At 44.9% G+C, this 24,707-nt stretch overlaps 1 protein-coding gene across 1 annotated transcript in view; it reads left to right on the forward strand.

The window, feature by feature from the left end:
• Positions 1-24,707, forward strand: part of LOC115477517 — an 881,049-nt gene that overhangs the window by 775,989 nt on the left and 80,353 nt on the right. The window contains 1 exon segment of the mRNA XM_030214839.1: positions 20,729-23,408. Coding sequence (XP_030070699.1) covers positions 20,729-23,408 — 2,680 coding nt within the window.

The raw sequence follows: 24,707 nt of genomic DNA on the forward strand, positions 1-24,707 counted from the left end.
CTCCCCAAACGTAAAAACATTCCAGACAAGTTATACCTAAAAATGAGGAATTTTTCCAGTCCATTTAATAGCGGTCTATGGACTTGTCCTTTAGGAATCTATCTAACCCCTTTTTAAACTCCGTCAAGCTAACCGCCCGTACCACGTTCTCCGGCAATGAATTCCAGAGTCTAATTACACGTTGGGTGAAGAAAAATTTTCTCCGATTCGTTTTAAATTTACCACACTGTAGCTTCAACTCATGCCCTCTAGTCCTAGTATTTTTGGATAGCGTGAACAGTCGCTTCACATCCACCCGATCCATTCCACTCATTATTTTATACACTTCTATCATATCTCCCCTCAGCCGTCTCTTCTCCAAGCTGAAAAGCCCTAGCCTTCTCAGCCTCTCTTCATAGGAAAGTCGTCCCATCCCCACTATCATTTCGTCGCCCTTCGCTGTACCTTTTCCAATTCTACTATATCTTTTTTGAGATACGGAGACCAGTACTGAACACAATACTCCAGGTGCGGTCGCACCATGGAGCGATACAACGGCATTATAACATCCGCACACCTGGACTCCATACCCTTCTTAATAACACCCAACATTCTATTCGCTTTCCTAGCCGCAGCAGCACACTGAGCAGAAGGTTTCAGCGTATCATCGACGACGACACCCAGATCCCTTTCTTGATCCGTAACTCCTAACGCGGAACCTTGCAAGACGTAGCTATAATTCGGGTTCCTCTTACCCACATGCATCACTTTGCACTTGTCAACATTGAACTTCATCTGCCACTTGCACGCCCATTCTCCCAGTCTCGCAAGGTCCTCCTGTAATCGTTCACATTCCTCCTGCGACTTGACGACCCTGAATAATTTTGTGTCATCGGCGAATTTAATTACCTCACTAGTTATTCCCATCTCTAGGTCATTTATAAATACATTAAAAAGCAACGGACCCAGCACAGACCCCTGCGGGACCCCACTAACTACCCTCCTCCACTGAGAATACTGGCCACGCAATCCTACTCTCTGCTTCCTATCTTTCAACCAGTTCTTAATCCATAATAATACCCTACCTCCGATTCCATGACTCTGCAATTTCTTCAGGAGTCTTTCGTGCGGCACTTTGTCAAACGCCTTCTGAAAATCCAGATATACAATATCAACCGGCTCCCCATTGTCCACATGTTTGCTTACCCCCTCAAAAAAATGCATTAGATTGGTGAGGCAAGACTTCCCTTCACTAAATCCGTGCTGACTTTGTCTCATCAGTCCATGTTTTTGTATATGCTCTGCAATTTTATTCTTAATAATAGCCTCCACCATCTTGCCCGGCACCGACGTCAGACTCACCGGTCTATAATTTCCCGGATCTCCTCTGGAACCTTTCTTAAAAATCTTAAAAGTCTACTTCATCTTCTGATATTTCTGCATTTAAAATCTTTAAGTCTGCAGTTTCCAACTTTGGTATTTCCACACTGCCAAGATATGCTGCACTCGGGGTCACCACCTCTGCTTGCCGTTTATACAGCTGCTCATAAAAGTGCCTAAAGATCTCTGCTATCGCACTATCCGTGTGTTTCAACTCATTTTGGCTATTAGCTAGTGATAGCACTTTTCTGGACCCCACCTGTCTTTTCAATAGTCTAGCCAGAAATCTCCCACCTTTGTTGGCAAATTTATACAATTGATATTTGTAGTACATTGCAGACTTTTGCGCTGTCTGCTGCAGCAGTTCATTTAAGGTTTGCTGCGCCTCTAACAACCGGGCTCGCGCTTCTGGTGTCTGAGTGTGGCCATATTCTCTCCTTAAGGTTGTTACCCTCTTCTCCCATCTCAATACTTCTCGCTTTCGTACCTTCCTTTGGAAACTATTATAAGCTATTGTCTCACCTCGGAGAACCGCTTTTGCGGTTTCCCAAAAAAGCACCGGATCATTCCTATGGGCCTCATTTTCCCCTTGATACTGTTCCCATCTAGCCTTTAATTGTAACTGAAACTGCCTATCTCGATAGAGGTATGTCGGGAAACGCCAAGAGAAATTCCTCTGCGCGCTGTTGTCCAGTCGCATCTCCATCGATACCCAGGCATGGTCAGAAACAACTATTGGTCCTATCTCAGCCCTATGCACTTGTGTTAACAGTTCCCTTGCAATCAATATATAATCAATACGGGACAGTGTGGAGTGGGCTCTGGACAGGTGCGTGTAATCTTTTTCCAATGGGTGCAAGGTTCTCCAGACATCTATCACATCCAGCGCCTCCTCTAGTAACCCCAACCCCCTCTGGCCCCTGGACAGCTCCCTCCCCGTCGGCCTCGATCTGTCTAGTAGCGTGTCTCTGACTTCATTGAAATCACCACCCATCACTACAAGGCTTTCTCCCATGTCCTGCATTCTGCGCAAGAGCGTCTTATAAAACACCTTCTCAAAAGTATTGGGTGCATATATATTGCATATCAACATTGGTTGCCTCTCTATCTCCAAGGCCACCAGAACATACCGCCCTCTAGCGTCCCTTACAGTTTTCCGTATTTTCACATGCAGCCCCTTACGAATCAAAATTAACACTCCTCCTTTCCCTCCTACTGCCGGGGAATCTATGACCTCACCCACCCACCATCTCTTTAGCTTCTCATGTTCTATATGTGTCAAGTGCGTTTCTTGTAGGAGGGCTATTGTCGTTTTCTGGTCATTAAGGACCTTCAAGATTTTTTGTCTCTTTATTGGTGAGTGAATGCCCCCCACATTCCAAGTCACAATCTTTAAAGTTGTCATCCCTGTATATTAATGTGTGACTCCAATTCTGCTTTCCATTTTTTATACACCCCGGAGGTGTCCCAGCCTCCACCTCCCGGGTTCAGTTCTTTGTCTACATTTCGCCCACCATTATTATCAAACAGCCACATCTTTCTTACATACATCACATTCACCCACATTCGCCCATTCTTCTTAACCCTTCTTTGGCCTACCCCTCGCTTCCTATTCCGCCCTCCCTTCTTCCCCTTAAACCCTTCCCCCCCCTCTCCCCCCCCCAGTATACTTTACCCCCAACATGCCCAAAGGCAAGTGAGCTTCCGTGTCCCCAGGATTAGGACACTTTCTTATTGTTCTGAGGGCTACAGCCCTCTGGTGTCCTTGATCAGTAAACAGTCTGCGCACAACTGCAACCAGAAGTCCTTTTGGCTCGCAACGACGAGTCACCACCAACATGTGTGTTAATCAACGCCAAGTCTCCATGTTTCTGCTGTCTTTAATCCCCATCTCTCTGTCGGCCTTTCATCGTGATCTACTATTCGGTGTTCACTTCAACCAATGTTCTCTCCAGGTGCTCCTCCGTCTGCTCCTTTCAGTTTATTCACAAAATCTTTAGCCTCCCTCACTGATTCAAAGAAGACTGCTTGGCCATTATGAATCACCTTCAATCTTGCTGGGTACAGGAGACTAAACTTATACTTAAGATCAAACAAAGCTGAGCAGATGGGGGCAAAGTCCCTTCTGGCTGCAGATACTTTTTGCGAATAGTCTTGGAAACATAATATTTTTTTTCCCTGGTATTCCAATTTCTGCCCTGCTCTCAGGCACTGCAGAATCTCCATCTTATGAGCATAGTTCAGGATCTTTAATATGGTCACCCGTGGTCTCTCTGCGTTGTCACGTCTGGGTCCCAGCCGGTGTGCCCGCTCTATTCTCAACTTGCCTTCCAGACCTGGTTGTTCCAACGCTCCCGGCAGCCATTTTTCAAGAAAAGCACTCAGATTTTTTTCCCCCAAACTCTCTGGGAGTCCCACTAGTCTCAAATTGTTCCTCCTTGAGCGGTTCTCAAGGTCCTCCAGCTTCGCTTCTAGCTCTCCCATTCTACGGGCCATTTTCGGGTGCTCCTCTGCTACTTTCCGGATCTCCTCCTCCGCCTGCCCCACTCGCTGCTGTACCTCGTGCAACTCCGTCATCAGCGTGGTTTGCCTCTCTTCCATGCCGTCCAGCTTATCTATGATCAGTTGCATTTTATGATCGATCGTCTGCTCCACTGCCGCCTTCACTTCCTCAGTGATCTCCGCGGCCCAAAGCAAACTAGGCGAGGGCGAGTCAGGCGCTCCTTTATCCGCCATTTTGTTTTCTCCGGGGCGTGCTCGGTCTTTAGGCTCTTTCCGCCCTATTTTCGCCGCCATGGCTCGCGGTTTTCAGCTGTTTGGCTCTCGCCTGTGCAGGGCACCTTCCCGCTTTCAGGTAAGCGCTTTATTTTCGTTTAGAACGCTGTTTACGAGTGCGGATCACTTCGTGTCCCGGAGTAGCTTCACCTTCCGCCTCTCTACTCCATTCCCCAACCGGAAGTCCCACACTCGTCATTTAGATTGTAAGCGCCTTTGAGCAGGGACCTTCCTTCTTTGTTAATTTGTACAGCGCTGCGTAACCCTAGTAGCGCTTTAGAAATGTTAAGTAGTAGTAGTAGTAGGATGTATGTACCGAGGGAGGGAGACAGAGAGCAGAGATGTATTATTAGCGTTCAAAAAGAGCTGCGGGGAGACTGTGTGATGCTGTGAGTGCTGTGGAGGGCTGTGAGCAGGGAGCTATGTGGAGTGGGGGGTATTATGAGATAACTGTGGAACTATGTTTGCTGGGGACAAGAGGGATTTCAGAAGGAGAATTAGTGTATACAGTGGGGGAAATAAGTATTTGATCCCTTGCTGATTTTGTAAGTTTGCCCACTGACAAAGACATGAGCAGCCCATAATTGAAGGGTAGGTTATTGGTAACAGTGAGAGATAGCACATCACAAATTAAATCCGGAAAATCACATTGTGGAAAGTATATGAATTTATTTGCATTCTGCAGAGGGAAATAAGTATTTAATCCCTCTGGCAAACAAGACCTAATACTTGGTGGCAAAACCCTTGTTGGCAAGCACAGCGGTCAGACGTCTTCTGTAGTTGATGATGAGGTTTGCACACATGTCAGGAGGAATTTTGGTCCACTCCTCTTTGCAGATCATCTCTAAATCATTAAGAGTTCTGGGCTGTCGCTTGGCAACTCGCAGCTTCAGCTCCCTCCATAAGTTTTCAATGGGATTAAGGTCTGGTGACTGGCTAGGCCACTCCATGACCCTAATGTGCTTCTTCCTGAGCCACTCCTTTGTTGCCTTGGCTGTATGTTTTGGGTCATTGTCGTGCTGGAAGACCCAGCCACGACCCATTTTTAAGGCCCTGGCGGAGGGAAGGAGGTTGTCACTCAGAATTGTACGGTACATGGCCCCATCCATTCTCCCATTGATGCGGTGAAGTAGTCCTGTGCCCTTAGCAGAGAAACACCCCCAAAACATAACATTTCCACCTCCATGCTTGACAGTGGGGACGGTGTTCTTTGGGTCATAGGCAGCATTTCTCTTCCTCCAAACACGGCGAGTTGAGTTCATGCCAAAGAGCTCAATTTTTGTCTCATCTGACCACAGCACCTTCTCCCAATCACTCTCGGCATCATCCAGGTGTTCACTGGCAAACTTCAGACGGGCCGTCACATGTGCCTTCCGGAGCAGGGGGACCTTGCGGGCACTGCAGGATTGCAATCCGTTATGTCGTAATGTGTTACCAATGGTTTTCGTGGTGACAGTGGTCCCAGCTGCCTTGAGATCATTGACAAGTTCCCCCCTTGTAGTTGTAGGCTGATTTCTAACCTTCCTCATGATCAAGGATACCCCACGAGGTGAGATTTTGCGTGGAGCCCCAGATCTTTGTCGATTGACAGTCATTTTGTACTTCTTCCATTTTCTTACTATGGCACCAACAGTTGTCTCCTTCTCGCCCAGCGTCTTACTGATGGTTTTGTAGCCCATTCCAGCCTTGTGCAGGTGTATGATCTTGTCCCTGACATCCTTAGACAGCTCCTTGCTCTTGGCCATTTTGTAGAGGTTAGAGTCTGACTGATTCATTGAGTCTGTGGACAGGTGTCTTTCATACAGGTGACCATTGCCGACAGCTGTCTGTCATGCAGGTAACGAGTTGATTTGGAGCATCTACCTGGTCTGTAGGGGCCAGATCTCTTACTGGTTGGTGGGGGATCAAATACTTATTTCCCTCTGCAGAATGCAAATAAATTCATATACTTTCCACAATGTGATTTTCCGGATTTAATTTGTGATGTGCTATCTCTCACTGTTACCAATAACCTACCCTTCAATTATGGGCTGCTCATGTCTTTGTCAGTGGGCAAACTTACAAAATCAGCAAGGGATCAAATACTTATTTCCCCCACTGTATATGCAATGGGGTAGATATGAGAGAGAGCTTTGGACAGTTTTACTGGGGGGGAGGGGGACATATTGACAGAGAGTCATGGGATGTGTGCGCACTGGGCGGAATGGCGGAAGACCTGGCAGAGGAGGTGGGGATGCTGGAATGAGGGAAAAGAGAAATAAAGCTGGGGGGGGCTTATTCTTCTTAGGGAGGGGTTCATACTAGTTGGAGGCTGAGAATGCTTGGAGGGGAGGAATCAAGCCTCAGCTGCGAGACAGCTTAGGTGGAATCAGTCCCAAAGCATATAAGAGCTGAGTGTTTATGCCGGAAGAATTCTACACAAAACATAGATAAAGCAATTTTCCTTGTCATCAAGCAGATGAAGCCATTACGTATGGGTTGTGTCCATCAACCAGCAAGGGGAGATAGAGAGCACTCAACTTTTCTCAGTGCCTCATGGCCAGCTAGCTCCACTGCCTCTTCAGTATTCTCTATCTCCCCAAGCAGGGTGGCTGCAGCTTCTTCGAGCTCCATCAAAAATCTGCCTGGGGGTGGCTCCTGGCTTGCCAGTTGTTAGCCGGGGTGTTAGAGGCTATAGCAGCTTCACTTTGAAGGCACATAGGTCAGCCCTTTCCCTGCCTTACCCATGCCCCCGTGGATGTGGACATATTAGCTTGCTTTTCCCTGTCCTTTCCCACTCAGTGGATGCAGGCACATTGGTTCGCCTTTCCCTGCTTTCCCCACTTATCTGAGCCTCTGGAATGTTTTTATTTACCTCTTTTGCCTCTGCTTTCCTCACAGCATTAAAAATAAATAAATAAATAATTAAAGTCGCGTCGCACTTTAGCGCAGCGATCTTGGAAAAGAGGTTTTTTTTTCTTGAGATTCTTCTGCAGGACTAGAGCTGTGATACTCGGTCCAGTGAGGTAAGAGTGTTTTCTGACTCCTCCGGGGTGGACCTGCGATCGGGACGTTTTTGGCGCGAACTGCCATTTTTGAATTTTACCGCCGTTTTCGACGATGGCTGCGGAGACTGTAAAGCGCTGTTCTAAATGTGGCAAGCACAAATCAGCAGCAGGGCTCTGTAATTCGTGCTGTACAGACGGTAGAGCCGGCCCGAGCATGGCGAGCGGCGATCTTTCGCGCTCTGAGCTGGCAGCGGACACCATTTTGGATTTTCCACATGGCGCGGCCTCCGTTGCGACGGAGAGCCCTGAATCCGGGGGGGGGGGGGGTCCTCTGAGTGAGGCTAATAATAGAGCTGGTAGCCCTGGGCAGGATCCGGGCGGTCAGGGAGCATTTTTCTCCCCTGATTTTGTTTTAATGCTGCATAGGGCTTACATGCTTAAAAGAGCTCTTCCACAGGGATCTTCGGACCCTCTGCCTGCCCCCCCCCCCCCCCCCCCCCGGTGGATCCTGGCCTGTTGGAGTTGGCTTTGCCTGTTTTTTATCCTCATGATAAACGCAGAAGGGCTAATTCCCCTTCTGAGTGTGGCGCACCCCCCTTTTCCCCCCCGTGGTCGGGCTATGAGGATTCTGAGGGGTCTGGCAGAACTTCTTGGGCTGAGGAGCCAGAGTCGGGTGCAGAATTGTCACAGGAGCTTGATGATCCGTCTGCGGTGAGGATTTTCCACCGTGAGGAGCTGCCAGCGCTTATTTCAGATGCCTTACAAGCCCTCTCGATTGAAGATCCTGGGAGTGGCACAGCCTCCTCGGTTAATCCAAGGATGGCTAGTGCCAGAAAGCCTGCTCGAGCCTTTCCTTTGCATGACTCCATCCAAGAGCTTATTTCAGCTCAATGGGCTGACCCCGAGGGACCTTTGAAGGTTGCCAGGGCTATGGGGCAATTATACCCTCTGAGTGAGGAACATTTGGCTCGCTTTGCAATGCCTAAAGTGGATGCCCTGGTCACGGCTGTGACAAAGAGAACTACCCTCCCTGTTGAAGGAGGTGTTGCCCTGAAGGATATTCAAGACCGCAGGCTTGATTCAGCTCTGAAGCGGTCCTTTGATTTGGCAGGTCTCACTGTACGAGCGTCTGCATGCAGTTGTTATGCTGCTAGAGCCTGCCTGGCTTGGTTACAGCAGGCAGTGGAACAGCCCGGTGATGGAGCGGAGACCTTATCTGAAGTGGCTCCGCGGATGGAGTCGGCCTTGTCCTTTTTGGCTGACGCCCTTTATGATATGGTCAGAGCTTTGGCTAAGCAAATGGCTGTAGCAGTGGCGGCTCGCCGCACTCTTTGGCTACGACATTGGGCGGCGGACATGGCCTCTAAGCAAAGGTTGGTGAAGTTGCCCTTTCAAGGCCTTCTCCTGTTTGGTGAGGAGCTGGAAAACATTGTTAAAGGCCTGGGGGATTCCAAACCTCAGCGCTTGCCCGAAGATAGGCCGAAGCCTTCCTCTAAGGGTCAGGCGGTCTGCTCCTCTTCCAGACCTCGCTTCCGTGAAGCTAGAAGGTACCGCCCGGGGCGTGCTGCTGGGTTCACTTCTCGTGCCCGCTTTCAGCAGAGAAACTCCTTTCGCTCGGACAAACGTTCCGCAGCTGCCGGTTCAAGGCCTGGAGTTCAGGGGCGACCCTCTCAATGATGGTGCTCCGGCCCTCTCCTCGCTTCCTGTCATCGGAGGAAGACTTTACCTCTTTTTTGAGGAGTGGGCCAAAATCTCCGCAGATCAGTGGGTCTTGGACCTGATCAGAGACGGATACCGAATAGAATTCGATGCCCCGGTGAGAGACGTGTTTGTGGAGTCCCGATGTGGTTCTGCCGCCAAACGGGCAGCGGTAGAGGAGACTCTGCACAGTCTGTGCCAGATAGGGGCTGTGACCCCGGTGCCTCCCGCCGAACAAGGTCTAGGCTGCTACTCCATTTACTTTATGGTGCCACGAAAAGGCGGGTCTTTTCGCCCGATCCTGGACTTAAAAGAGCTAAACAAGTCCTTAAAAGTGCGGCATTTTCACATGGAAACCCTGCGCTCCGTCATTGCGGCGGTACAACCAGGAGAGTTTCTCACGTCTTTGGACCTGAAAAAAGCTTACTTGCACATACCAATTTGGCCCCCGCACCAGAAGTTTCTGTGGTTTGCGGTGTTGGGAAAACATTTTCAGTTTCGGGCCTTGCCTTTTGGCCTCGCCACAGCTCCCCGAACCTTCTCCAAGGTAATGGTGGTAGTAGCTGCCTTTCTCAGGCGAGAGGGTATCCGGGTTCACCCGTACCTAGACGACTGGCTCATCAGAGCAGACTCAGAAAAAGAGAGTCATCTAGCTACAGCCAGAGTGGTTGCAGTCCTTCAATCTCTGGGCTGGGTCGTCAATATGGCCAAAAGTTACCTGACCCCCTCGCAATCTCTAGAATATTTGGGGGCCAGGTTCGACACAGCCTCGGGCTATGTGTTTCTTCCCGAACAAAGGTGGTGCAAGCTTCAGAATCAGGTCTGTCTGCTCCTGAGGAGCTTGGGACAGCTCTTGGGATCGATGACAGCCACCTTGGAAGTGGTGTCATGGGCGAGAGCGCACCTGAGACCTCTACAGTATTCTCTACTTCAACGATGGTCTCCAGTATCTTAGGATTATCAGTGCAGACTTTCTTGGCTCCCTGCGGCCCACCTCAGTATGGAGTGGTGGCTCTCGGATAGCATGTTGCGGCGGGGAATGCCGCTGGTGCTCCCCGATTGGTGCCTAGTGGTGACAGATGCCAGCCTGAAGGGCTGGGGCGCACATTGCGAGTCGGAGTGGTCTATCAACCGCCTGGAGTTGAAAGCGGTGTTTCTGGCTCTTCTGGCCTTTCAAGTGACCCTGGAAGGATTGGCTGTCCGAGTGATGTCGGACAACACGACAGCAGTGGCCTACATAAATCGATAAGGCGGCACTCATTGCAGAGCTCTAGCCGCGCAGACTGAACAAATTTGCCACTGGGCCGAGCTGCATCTACAGTCCCTGTCAGCAGCTCACATTGCAGGTCAGAGCAATGTGCAAGCCAACTATCTAAGCAGGCATCAGATCGATCCAGCGGAGTGAGAACTAGCAGACGATGTATTCCTGCAGATATGTGCCAAATGGGGCAAGCCAGTGATGGATCTTATGGCGACCAGTTCCAATGCCAAAGTCCCGTGCTTCTTTAGCAGATGGAGGGATCCTCGTCCTGCCGGGTTGGATGCCTTGGCTCAACCCTGGCCCCTGGGCTTGCTGTATGTCTTCCCTCCGTGGCCCTTGATAGGGCGAGTGCTCCTGCGGATTCAGCTGCATCCAGGAGAAGTTGTGCTCATTGCCCCGGATTGGCCCAGGACGCCTTGGTATGCGGACTTCTGACAGATGCTGTTGGAGGCTCTCTTTCCGTTACCTCTGGTTCCGCACCTGTTGTCACAGGGCCCGGTGGCCACGGAGGACGCCTGCCGCTTTGGTCTTATGGCATGGCGATTGAGAGGGCGCAATTGAGAGATAAAGGCTACTCAAATAAGGTAATTTCCACTCTCCTGCAGGCCCGTAAGCGCTCCACTTCCGTGGCTTATGCCAGGATTTGGCGCCAGTTTGAAGTCTGGTGTGTTTCAAGAGTGCTTTCTCCGTTGCGGGCGCCTGTCTCGCCGATTCTGGACTTTTTGCAGGATGGTGTACACAAAGGCTTGGCCTATAATTCCCTGCGGGTGCAAGTGGCAGCATTGGCCTCCCTGCGTGGCAAGGTTGAAGGAGTGTCCTTAGCTGCTTATCCAGATGTGGCACGGATTCTTAGAGGGGTGCTTCGGCTCCGTCCTCCCGTGCGGGCACCTTGTCCAGCTTGGAACCTGGGGTTAGTATTGAAGGCTCTTCAGGGGGCTCCCTTTGAACCGCTTCGGCGTGCTTCAGAGAAAGATTTGACACTGAAGGCTGTCTTTTTAGTGGCCATTACCTCGGCGAGACGGGTGTCAGAGCTCCAGGCGCTGTCCTGTAGAGACCCTTTTCTGCAATTTTCAGAGTCAGGGGTCACGGTTTGGACCATGCCTTCCTTCATGCCTAAGGTGGTTTCAGCGTTTCACCTAAACCAGCCTGTTTTTCTTCCCTCCTTTGTTGAGGAGGAGTTTCCAGGTTCATTTGAGCAGTTGCACCTTTTGGATGTACTCTGTTGCAGTATCTGCGAATTACAAATTCTTTCAGGACCTCTGATTATCTTTTTGTGCTGTTTGCAGGTCCTCGCAGAGGGTCTTCAGCGTCTAAAGCCACTATTGCCCGTTGGCTCAAAGAAGCTATCTTTTCAGCATTTCTGCTGTCTGGCCGGGCTCCGCCTGAAGCCTTTAAGGCACATTCCACAAGAGCGATTTCCTCTTCCTGGGCGGACACTGGAGCACTATCTCTTCATGAGATTTGCAGTTCTGCAACATGGGCTTCTAAGCTCTCTTTCGCCCGACATTACAGGCTGGATGTGGCTGCCAGGAGGGATGCGCGTTTTGGAGCACAGGTGCTAGCGCATGGTGTGGCTTGTTCCCACCCTATTTAGAGATTGCTTTGTTACATCCCATACGTAATGGCTTTTCTCCGAGGACAAGCAGGCTGCTTGTTCTCACTGATGGGTGACGTCCACGGCAGCCCCTCCAATCGGAAACTTCTCTAGCAAAGTCCTTTGCTAGTCCTCGCGCGCCTGCGCGCACCGCGCATGCGCGGCCGTCTTCCCGCCCGAAACCGGCTCGAGCCGGCCAGTCTTCTTTCGTCCGCACTCGGTACGGCTGTGTTTTTTGTCGTGTCGAGCCCCGGAGAGTCGACCTCGCGCGTCCGTGTTTCATTGACGTGTTTTTTCTTCGGAAAAGTTTTCTAGCTGTCGGGAAGTTAGAACTAATACATTTTCTATAATTTTCTATATTACTATATACTTGCATCACTTTATGATTGGGCTTTCTTACTCATATCATATAAGACATTTTACCAGCTTTACGCGTTGATGCAGCCTCACTTATACTTCAATAAAAGTTAACTGTATATAGGTTGTCATTGAAGTTAACAACTGCGTTTATCGTATTATGCCTTCTTGCGATATGCTGCCTTTTACTTTACATTGTGATTCTAACCTCATTTACACTTCATTAAAAATGTACTGCATATAGGTTATCACTCAAGTGGACAATTGCAATTATCGTATTATGTTTTTCAGACAGTTTACCCTGTCACTTTATATCCCCGTCATCTTGTGCTTGGTGCACCCTTATTTATTATATAATTTATCAAAATGTGTTGCACACAAGCAATTAATTAAGCAGACAATTAAGACCAATGTACAGCCTATACATGTCACTGATTATTCTTTGACAGTTCGTCCAGTAATTTTGTTTTCTTTCAAACTACCTTGGTCTTGATTTCTATTGGCTCTGAAGAATGTCAGATGTTATCCCACGACGTTTACGTCATTTTGGACTTCAAATTACAGCGTTTCCTCTATTCTGGTTTTCATTTCAATTATACGGCTCACGCATTAGCTTGGACAGCATTAGCAGGCAAGTTTTCTACTTTATAAGACATGAGCATACTTTTAATTAATGGTGCATGCTATTTAGAACCTTATATCACAGCGTTCTATTCATACCGACTTAAATCCGCTCAAAGGGTTTATGAATTAGTCTCGGTAGCACTAGTATCTAACGCTTGTTTTAAAGTATGTCTTAGATTTAAACATATATTATCGCCGACTTTTATTACTAAATTTAGCTATAACCTGTACCTTGGAGAGCATTGCAAGGTCTTCTTTACACGTATATGTATATTTTTTAATATAATGGTCCAACTACGGCGTTACTTTTAAAGGAGAAATACATTCAAAATCTCTTTATTGTCAAACCTTCCAGTTTATAATGCCTCTAACCTTATCGTTTTATTTTTATTTTTACCAACTCTTTTTGATATCATCTTTTCATAATAGGTAAATTTTGACACAATTTAGAGGTTCATCCCCTTGGATGTCAATTCTTGCCAGTAGTTAATATATCTTACATAAATGCTCGTGGTTACAGTTCTTTCTCTAGTGATATAACACACATTATTGTTAAGTTGAACTATGTCCATATATCTGTAGGGTTTATGTCATTCACCAAACGTGGTGGTCAATATATTTGCCTCATTAATTTGCATATTTATGTTTTCACGTCTTCATTTAGATCTGTTTGAATTTGAATGAATCTTTGGATGTATATATAAATAACTGTATAAGCCAATTTATAGGTATGTCATAAATTCATTTTAATAATAATTTCTTTTTACGGACATATTTATGTAAATTCATTCTGATTGCTTTTTGATATAATACCACAATTTATTGTATATGGTTTTGGTGACATTATTATCCTTCTTCTGCTTGAGATATTTCACAAGTCTACGGTACATATTCTCACCCTTATTGTAATATGTCTATGGTTTACATTCTTACCATTATAGCTATATGCCACTTTTTTTGCGGTCTTGATATTGACATTTTATTTCCATTTCTATTTCTATATTTTTATATTTATATATATTTGTATTTCTAAATGTGTATGTGAGTTTTATGATACATTTTATGTTTTGTTTTTAGACCCCTGAGGAAGGCCTGCTTGGCCGAAACACGGACCGTGTAGGGTCTCGTGCAATAAATTTGGCTTTTCATCTATTTTCGAGTCTGGTTTTCTTGAGCTCTTCCGTATTTTGTTTTTTCAGATGGACACAACCCACCAGTCTATGGATTGATCAGCTATGATTAATGGAAAGAAAATTATCAGGTATGATACATAATTTTACCTTCTCAATCACATTAAGGAGTGACTGGCAGTGGGTGAGTCTCAGTGCAGGATGCCTTGGGTGACATAATGAGCGATGGCGAGGTGACCCACTCTATATACAATGCAAGCGAGCAAGAGGGAGTCAGCAACAGAAACCAAACAACACAACAGAAGTGAAGTGGACCATGGATGGACCTGACAGGCGAAGCCTTAGGCAGAAGGAAGCAAAGTTTATTGAAGGACCTGACACGGCCTGTGTTTCAGCAAAGTGTATTCATCTGGGGTCTATACATACAAATAAAGCATTAACACTATTAGTACAGAAAATATATAGTAAAAACTTACATATTAATTGTAAAAAATAAAAACATAAAAATAAAAAGTCACAGTACAATAAATGAAACGTGGATTACATTTATTCAAACACGGCAAGACCCGAACAACCACAACATGACGCCCACCATGGAAGCCTAAGAGAACGTAAAAAGGTTGTTTTACCTGTAGCGTATAATTAAACTGTGCATTGTACCAGAGGATGTGGCCAAAGGAATTACGATTGAGGCAGAGCCATTGCTCGTCTGTGGAAAATGAACCATGAGAAATAGATCCACTTTTTGGGATCTGCCAGGCACTTGTGACCAGACTGGCCACCGTTGGAGACAGGATCAGGACTCGATGGCTATTCTTACGCCTATGTGGAAAGACCAAAAGGAGCTTTTAAATATCAACCTGAGTGAGATCGTGTATTCTATCTGCATCTCTGGTGATATGTTGTATTTTCTGCATCGAGGGAATGTAAAGGGGTCTGTGTATTACTAAGGGGGCATTTTACAAATGTAAGTAGCGCTCAGTAGTGTGGGTGTGTAAATGTAGTAAAAACAGTTAGTTTAGCGGGGCTTAAGAAAGGTTTGCACAGCTTCCGAAAGAATAAGTCCGTAGACCATTATTAAAATGGACTTCGGGAAAACTCGCGGCTTATTTCTAGGATAAGCAGCATAAAATGTTTTATACTTTTTTGGGATCTTGCCAGGTATTTGTGACCTGGATTGGCCACTGTTGGAAACAGGATGCGGGGCTTGATGGACCTTTGGTCTGTCCCAGTATGGCAATACTTATGTACTTATAATACCTTTCAAGTATGACGAGCCAGTAATTGTTTCTTAAAATCCTTTAAGAAATCCAAACAGCCTTATAAGTAGTGGAAACTCTAAGTCCAAAGTACTTTTTCTATTAGTTCGTCAGCCCAACATGTTTTGACATTCAGGAGTAAAATTATTAATTGTAAAATGGACAAACAATCCCCTTAAAGATAAACACAAATAAAGGGGTATAAGAATCTTCTTACAATACCCTATGCACATAACTAAGAACAAAACACATAACCTCTCCCCCACCACCCCCCCCCCCCAAAAAAAAAAAAATATACAGTGCAATCCACTTAAGTGCAAGGGTCTGGGACCAAAGAAATGCATGCAGTTAACCGGAGCGTGCACTTAACCATTGTTACCCAAAGAAGCTAGACATCTGATAAACATTATTTTCCCCTGGCTTAGAGAACCCGGTATTTCGTAGTTGGGCCTCATTGGGCATTACACGATTGGAACATGTTCTGGGTACAAGAGGAGGGTTACTGAGTTTGGGTGCATTGGGGGTAGGGATCGATATCAGACATGAATTTGCGTATCAGCAATTGGAGCATTATGTGCGGACCCTCAACATCGAACAGCTGAATAGTGGGCATGGGAGAAAGCTCAGAGAGTTCTTTCTACGCAGTCCCGGGGGACAGGCTTTCAATTTCGGGAATATACCGGATTTTGTGGGAGAAAGGATTAGTAAAGGACGTGAGTGCAATTGAGGCACGCTGGGCACACGATTTGCATAGACCCCAATTCCACCTAGACTATAAAAAGTTGGTGGCCCATGTCCCGGCCATATCGATCAATGCAGCTCTCAGAGAATGCCATTATAGAATTTTGTATAGAGCATATATGTCCAAGGCCCAAGTATTCAAGATGGGGGGGGGGGGGGGGTGCCAGACCCCCTATGCTCTAAGTGCCAACAGACAGAGGGGACATTCTTTCATTACCTCTGGGGCTGTCCCCTAGTGCAGGGCTATTGGAGCCAGATCTTTAAATATCTGGAGGGACTATTGCAAGCTAGGATTCCCATGTCCCCTTCAGGGATATTATTAGACAAATTTGAATTATTTGGCTATCAACGAAGGGGTGCCCGGCTTTTTATACATAAAGCCTGTATCCTAGGTAAAAAGTTGATCTTGAATAGGTGGCTTAGCGTTGATCCTCCAGATTTTTGGTATTGGAGAAATCAACTCCATGATCTTTTGCTGCATGAGCGTCGGGCGATGGGACCCTCCCCAAAGGCGAGAGAGCGATTTATGAGAATCTGGCTGGGGTATATACAATCATTGTCGGCTAGGGCACGAAGTTTAGTATTAAATGGTATGTAAGGAAGGAGAGAAGGAGAAGAGTAGGTAGTGGGGTTTTTTTTTCTTTCTTTCTCTTGGGGGGGGGGGGGGGCGGAAGGTGGGATCGGTAAGGGAGTAGGGGGGAGGGAGAGAAGTCTGGTATGTTCGGGTAGGGTGTGGTAGAGGGCAGTAGGGGCTGTTTAATTTTTGTGTGGGGCGGGCATGTTTTGATGGGACAGTTAAGTGGAATGTTCGCATTATAAAGATACTGATTCTGTGCAGTTCGCAGCAATTCATGCAATAGGGTATTGTCTACTTCTCGGAGGTGGCCAAAGTCCAGGTTTTGATGACAATGATCTACAGAAAGGAGAGGGGGAAAGTCTCCTCAAATGTATAGGTCTCAGAACACTGGTTTATTTCTGTCTAGTGGCATGTATTGCTTATGCTTAATGAGGTGTAGAGTTCATGAAAGTTTCTTTGCATTCGCGGTAGTTATTGGGGGAGGGGGGAGAGCGGGGATTATGATAAGGCAAGCACAAAGAATGTATGAGCAGCATATTCGGGAGATATCAATGTTATAGTGGATATTCATGTGGCAAAACAGTGCTGGCTATGGGGATCTGGTTGTAAGGGGGGGGAAATTATAAAATCATTGATGATAAAAGATATGGATGTGTTGTATTTTTCCAAGGTTACGTTATTGGTTCTGTTAATAATGTTGAATCATCAATAAAAATTGTTTAAACCTAAAAAAAGTGCAAGGGTCTGGGACCAAAGAAATGCATGCAGTTAACCGGAGCGTGCTCTTAAGCATTGTGACCCAAAGAAGCTTGACATCTGATAAACATATTTACAATACTGTTTATTATACGTACAGTATACAGTCTCCATTAACTGACGTAAGGCCTACTTGAAGTAATCAGTTATAGTCCTCTGTACACTATTGGGTCTGTGAGTTCCGTAGACTATGTCTACCAGACGGTAAGAACTGTCATAGCACTGACATCCAGTGGCCTGCAGATAGGCCCGCATGGTGTTGAGACTCTTCAGCTCTCTTGGAAAAGTGACAGGAGGAGGCTGTTGAATTTCGTCAGCATGTGCCTTGCTGCTCATTTCATCTGTTTCTTCATCAGCCGTTGTTGCCTGCGTGTAGGCGCATATCTCGACACCAGTGCTGTCTTCAGCTGTTTGTAGATCGTAATCAACAGCTACGTAGCGATGAAACTCCTCTTCAGTAACACCGGCTGGGATGTCAATAACCTCTTCATCTGACGCGTTTGCAACAGCTGCACCTGTTTCGTCCCTCTCCACATCCTTAACAAAACTTGCCCGCTTGTAGCAGTTCACAATGGTTGCCTGTGTATCATGATTCCAGGCTTCTGTCTGCATATGTAGGGAATCCAACAGTGATAGATTATGAGCCAGTTCAACAGCACGTTTATCCTTGCCAGTCTGGTCATCCATAACGCTCATCAGACGACGTAATGTTGTTTGAAGTTGGTTATTATTCCCTGATCCATAGGTTGGATCAGAGAGGTAGTGTTTGGTGGCAGGAAGACCACCTTGACATTAGACAGCCTGACATCATCCCTGTGTGCAGCACAATTATCACAAAGTAACAAAATCTGATGCTTTTGTGCCCGCATTCTAGTGTCTAATTTCTTTAGCCATTGCTTCCAAATTTCCCCAGTCATCCATGAATGTGCATTAGCCTCGTATGACACAGGAAGTCGCTTAACTTTCTTGAAGCAACGGGGCTGATTGCTCTTTTCAATGACAATGGGTTCCAACTTCTCACTCCCATCCATATTGCAGCAAAGGAGGATCGTCAGTCAGTCCTTCGATGTTTTACCTCCAGTAGTTTCGGCATGTTTGAATGCAAGTGTTCCATCAGGAATTGCTCGCCAGTAGAGACCGTTTTCATCAGCATTGAAAATGTCACGAGGTGCAAACTCGTTCAAGATGGTTGGAAGAACTGAAACAACCCAATTTTCAGCACCAAAGTCATCAGCGTCTTGTTTCTCACCATACTGCTTCTTGAATTTGATATTGTTCCTCTCCTACCATCTTTCCAACCATCCAACAGTGGCTTTGAATTTAGTTAGTCCAAGACTTTCAGCTAGCTAGTTAGCTTTCTCCATAAGCAGTGGACCACTGACAGAAAACTGTCTGCTCCTGACTCGACAAAACCACCAAAGAAGAGCATCTCTTACCTCCTCAGCTTTTCCCACCCGTTTACGTTTCCTGTGTGGATTTGTATTGTTTTGCCAGTCTTCCAGAAGCTGATCTTTCTGCTTCAAGACACGTGAAATTTGACTGGGATTGACACCATATTCTTTAGCAATAGATGCTTGACTTTGTTTTCTAATTTTTTAAGAACTTCTATTCGTTCAGCCAGTGTTTTTTTTTTTTATTTTTTTTATTTATCATTTTACTTAATTACATTCACATTTATCACATAAATGTAAGGAAATACAGAAATTATTATAAAAAGGAAAACATTTTCTCTCAACAATATATATTTACATAATTGTCCACAATTGGAAGATCCAAGATCAGGAAAACAATCTTAAAGAAAATAAGAAAAACTGAAAATGGTTAATCTTACACTTTACATTTTCTGAGGGAAGAAGGTTAATCGGTTATTGCAGCCGGTACAGTGGTAACTGAAGGAAGTTGCTGCAGAGGATTCTTCATCTGTTTCCACAAACTCTTATTTCTTAGGTTCAAACAAATAAGTAATAAGGAAATAAAACATTTACAAGGGAATCGCGTTAGGAAGGTCCCACCTAGGGCAATGATTCCTGGCTTAAAAGCCAAGACTTCACACCTCCCAGTCTGCGATTCCCTTGATGTGTCAGGAAATATATGCATCTTTGAACCCAAAAAACTATCAACCATGTATCGGAAATACAATTTCAAAACATTGTTCCTATCTAAATCAAAGACGAAAGTCACTAATAATATAACTCTATCTATAACTTCTGAATTTTCCAAAATGTCAGTTAAACTTACATCTCTTTTCTCTGATAAAGAAGATTTTAAAGGAAATATAATTTTAGTCACCAAAAGGTGGCTATCAGAAAGTATTAGCAAAGTATCAGAGAAATATTTCTTCAAGAATTCAGTAGCTGATATATAGGATATTATAGGTAAATTTATCATTCTCAAGTTATTTTCCCTTAATTGGTTCTCCAAAAATTCCAATTTTTAAAAGAAAGATAACTATTCTTCATTACCAAATTATCTGATTTTCATAGAGAAGCCATTTCCCTAATCAAAGTCTCTATTTTATATCTTGGACTTCCACTGTGTTAGATAAGTATTAATATAAATTCTTTAACTCACATATTATAGTGAAAATTTTTAAACATCTGAAGAAGAGAGTTATTCACATTCTGCTGCAGTTCCTATAGTACGTCCATTATGACACTATTGGCTTCACCAAGTCCAATTTCTCCACAGAAACCGCTCCAGATATCTTTGGGGGGGAAGAGCTCACTCTCCAATCCCCCAGTTGGTTTATTATCCGAGTCGATGCTGCGCCAGGACCTCCTCGGGTCACATGAAATCCTAACCCACTTCGGGCGTTTCCATTATTGACCTCCATAGCGAAGCAATACTATTTCCGGGTCTTGGAGGGGTTGTGCCAACAGGGGGACTCAAAGTCACTCCCTCCACTGAGATTCGGCAATAAAGCCTTGCTGTTCCCCGAAGCAAGAACCGATATCCCCAATGTTATGACCCCGAATCTCTCCAAAATAGACTGAGAAGTGGTGGAAACCCCAGCCGTGTTCGAGGAGGACAGCACCATGGCTTTGCCTTTTCTCTTCCCCATTCTCTGGGGAGCCCCTCCACCACTTACAAGGTGGTGTCCCTTTGGAGGGGCAGCCAGTGTTAAAGTCTTACAGTTCCGCCGCGGTGACGACGACAGCTCCAGTGTACACTCTAACAACATTCTTTTGCTTATTCTGCCTGTGGCAGTTGAAGGGGCGATAAATTTGAAATCTCGTTGGTTGTCAGGCACCAATCGGCCTCCATATTCCTTGTGCGCGCTTATGCAGAGTCTTTCCTGCAGAGAAGCAATCTTGAACCATCCATATAAGCGAATCTTGCACTTATCAGTGGTGCGCTAAACCGAAGTTTGTCCCCATAGAAATTGATGGCGCCAAAAACGGGACCAAAGTACAGCATGCAGTTAAACCGCGCATGCGCTTATCCGACGTGCACTTAAATGGAGTGCACTGTATATATAAAATATGTACCTAGGTGGTTTTAGGTGGATTGTTTGTCCATTTACTGACTCATCATTGCTGCTTTTATGCCTATGATACGTTTGGATTGTAGCTTTGTTTTTTATGTCTTTTAATGCTGTTTTTTTCTTTAGAAAAAGAGGAGCCTGAAAATAGTAATACAGAGAAGGTCAGTGAGAAGCCTGAAGGGGAAAAGATGTTATCAGAAAGAGAGAACGAGCAGACTTATTCCTGTTCTGACTGGGGAGAAAAGGGAAACAATCAAAATAAACAAAAACCTTCACCAGGAGGCTCAGCTCTATGTGAAAACAGTACCAGTAATCTCAAACAGACAGGGGAAGAGGAGAGAAACCAGACGAGAGATCAAAGCTGTTCCTGTGATCTTTGTGAGATATTCCTCAGCAATCATGTCGATCTAAAATCACATCACAGATCTCATACTGAAGAGAGACCGTCTACATGTACGGACAGTGGGAAAAATGTCAGTCAAAAGAGAGAACTAAAGGGACAACAGAAAACAGTCATAAAAGAGAAACATTTTACAGGTTCTGAATGTGGGAAAGGTTTCAGTAGGAAGAAACAGCTAATGCAACCCAAGAAAACTAATAAAGAAACTACAATGTGTACAAGTACAGAACATGGGAAAAGCTTTATCAATAAAACAGACATTACAAAATACAAGAAAAACATCACTGGTGAGAGAATATCTTCATCTCCTGGATGTGAGAAAAGCTCCAACAAGGAAGAAAATTTTACAAAGAATGCAAAATTCCACCAAGGACAGAGATCAGTTTCAAGTGCTGAATGTCAGAAACGCTTTAGTCAAGAGGAAGCAGTCACAGATAATCAAAAAACTCAAACGGGTGAGGAATCAGACACTTATACAGCTTGTTGGGAAGGAAACCTCACAAATTGCAAGAGACTTCATTCAGCAGTGAAACCATTTACATCTACTGAGCTTGGTAAAAGCTTCACTACAGACAGTATCAGAGACCACCCGAAAACTGACAGTGGAATGAAACGATTTACCTGTACTGACTGTAATAAAAGCTTCAGTCAGAAAGAACAATTCACAAAACACAAGAGAATCCACACCATTGAGCTATTTCCATGTAATGAGTGTGGTAAAAGCTTTAGTAAAAAGGGAAGACTGATCATACACCAGAGAATCCACACAGGAGAGAAGCCATTTAAATGTAGTGAGTGTGGTAAAATCTTTATTGAGAAAGGAACACTGAACAGACACCAGAGAGTCCACACAGGAGAGAAACCATTTACATGTAGTGAGTGTGGTAAAAGCTTTACTGAGAAGAGAACACTGACCAATCATCAGACAGTCCACACAGGAGAGAAACCATTTACATGTAGTGAGTGTGGTAAAAGCTTTATTGTGAAGGGAGCATTGACCATACACCAGAGAGTCCACACAGGAGAGAAACCATTTACATGTAATGAGTGTGGTAAAAGCTTTATTGTGAAGGGAGCATTGACCATACACCAGAGACTCCACACAGGAGAGAAACGATTTAAATGTAGTGAGTGTGGTAAAAGCTTTAGTATAAAGGGAAGACTGATCACACACCAGAAAATCCATACAGGAGAGAAGCCATTTAAATGTAGTGAGTGTGGTAAAAGCTTTACTGAGAAGGGAGCACTGACCAAACACCAGAGAATCCACACAGGAGAGAAGCCATTTAAATGTAGTAAGTGTGGTAAAAGCTTTAGTGTGAAGGGAGCACTGAACAGACACCAGAGACTCCACACAGGAGAGAAACCATTTACATGTAGTGAGTGTGGCAAAAGCTTTAGTATAAAGGGAAAACTGATCACACACCAGAAAATCCATACAGGAGAGAAGCCATTTAAATGTTGTGAGTGTGGTAAAAGCTTTACTGAGAAGGGAGCACTGACCATACACCAGAGAATCCACACAGGAGAGAAGCCATTTAAATGTAGTGAGTGTGGTAAAAGCTTTATTGAGAAGGGCACACTGAAGAGACACCAGAGACAACACACGGGAGAGAAACCATTTACATGTAGTGAGTGTGGTAAAAGCTTTACTGAGAAGAGAACACTGACCAATCATCAGAGAGTCCACACAGAAAAGAAACCATTTACATGTAGTGAGTGTGGCAAAATCTTTAGTAGAAAGGAAAAATTGACCACACACCAGAGACGCCACACAGGTGAGAAGCCATATACGTGTATGGAGTGTGGTAAAAGCTTTAGCGTAAATAAAAAGCTGACCATACACCAGAGAATCCACACAGGAGAGAAGCCATTTAAATGTAGTGAGTGTGGTAAAAGCTTTAGTAGCAAGGATAAATTGACCACACACCAGAGACTCCATACAGGAGAGAAACCATTTAAATGTAGTGAGTGTGGTAAAAGCTTTATTCAGAAGGGAACACTGACCATTCACCAGAGAGTCCACACAGGAGAGAAACCATTTACATGTAGTGAGTGTGGTAAAAGCTTTAGTAGAAAGGAAACATTGACCACACACCACAGAGTCCACACAGGAGAGAAACCATTTACATGTAGTGAGTGTGGTAAAAGCTTTAGTACAAAGGAAATATTGACCACACACCAGAGAGTCCACACAGGAGAGAAACCATTTACATGTAGTGAGTGTGGTAAAAGTTTCATTCAGAAAGCAAACCTTAGAAGACACCAAAACAACCATTTAGGAGTGAAACCATTTTCATGCACTGAGTGTGGTAAAAGTTTTAATGAGAAGGGAGCACTAACCAAACACCAGAGAATCCACACAGGAGAGAAGTAATTTCTATGTTATTCATGGCAAACGCTTTAGTAGGAAGCAAACACTGACCACACACTTCAGAAAACCCACACAGGACTGAAACAACTTACAGGTACTGAGTGTGGTAAAAGCTTTACTGGGAAAGGAAAACATATAAAACACCAGAAAATCCAATTACCCTGTGAATCGTATGGAGAGACAGAAGATCCTGAAGCAGGAACAAATGCAGTCCGAGAACAAGAAAATGTGGCAGAAGAATCCAGACCTATTTTTCATCATGTTGAGAGCTACAGGCTTCATTGAAAAGAATTTCCAACCACACCTGCATAGGCTGCCTCTAGTATGATGGAAGTTCTACAGCGAATGTTAGCAGTAAACTTGAGATCCTACTCCACATACCCTGGCCTAGGAGTGAGGTTCATTCGTGTCATGAGTTCCATCAGTTATTGTCTTCGGCTGAGATAAATTACTTTTCTTATGCTGTTGATGTTGGTATTTCCTGTGATAATATACTTTTCAAGAGACTGTGTAATAGAAGTGAATTTTAAAGACTGTTTTTCAACTCTGTCTTTGACCGAAAGTAACTTTTCTTGTAAATACAAAAATAAGTTGGAATGCAGAAGATAAGACACAGCTCTAACTAATTTGGTATGTGAAGGGGAGGATGGTACTTATTTCCCAGACCCAGTTTGGCCACCTGGACTTGGGAAAGCAGGTGACCACGTTCCCACAGACCTAAGCAGAGAAGCATTCTGTAATTTTCCTTAGAAGCATTCTGTAACATTCCTTAGCTCTGGACATGAGCTAAGAGCCTAATAAAAAGGGAGGGCTTGTCACAGCAGAGTCGGGGTTCATCTGTGAGCAGACATGCTGTGCAGAGGGTTTGTTCCTGGTTGTAAGGAGACTTTGAGCCTTTGCTGTAACGGACCTCCCGGCTGATGAGATAAGGGCCTGAGCTTCCTGACCAGTGATGTTGTATGTATTGTTCCTTTCCTGGTCTAAGAACTCTTGGCATTGCTTAGATGAAAAGACCAGTGATGTAATGATTGTTTATACAGCTAATCATTGTGTGTATACAGCTAATCATTTTATATGTCTTAACCATTGTATATATCCTAATCATTGTAGAATTTAGCTCCTCTAATAAAGGTTTTCATTTACTTATTACGAATCCAAAAGAATCCACGGTAATTATTGAGCAGTCTGTGTTAGTGAGACAGGCTGTAAATCCATAGCAGTTCAGACTGCCACATTGATGACATCTTTCATCATATCGCTCGATGGATGCTAGTGAACAATTTAAAGATTTATCCCGGTAAAATTAATATTTTGTGGGTTGGGGGCAAAGA

The sequence above is a fragment of the Microcaecilia unicolor genome, chromosome 1, assembly GCF_901765095.1.
Source record: "Microcaecilia unicolor chromosome 1, aMicUni1.1, whole genome shotgun sequence".
NCBI lineage: Eukaryota > Metazoa > Chordata > Amphibia > Gymnophiona > Siphonopidae > Microcaecilia > Microcaecilia unicolor.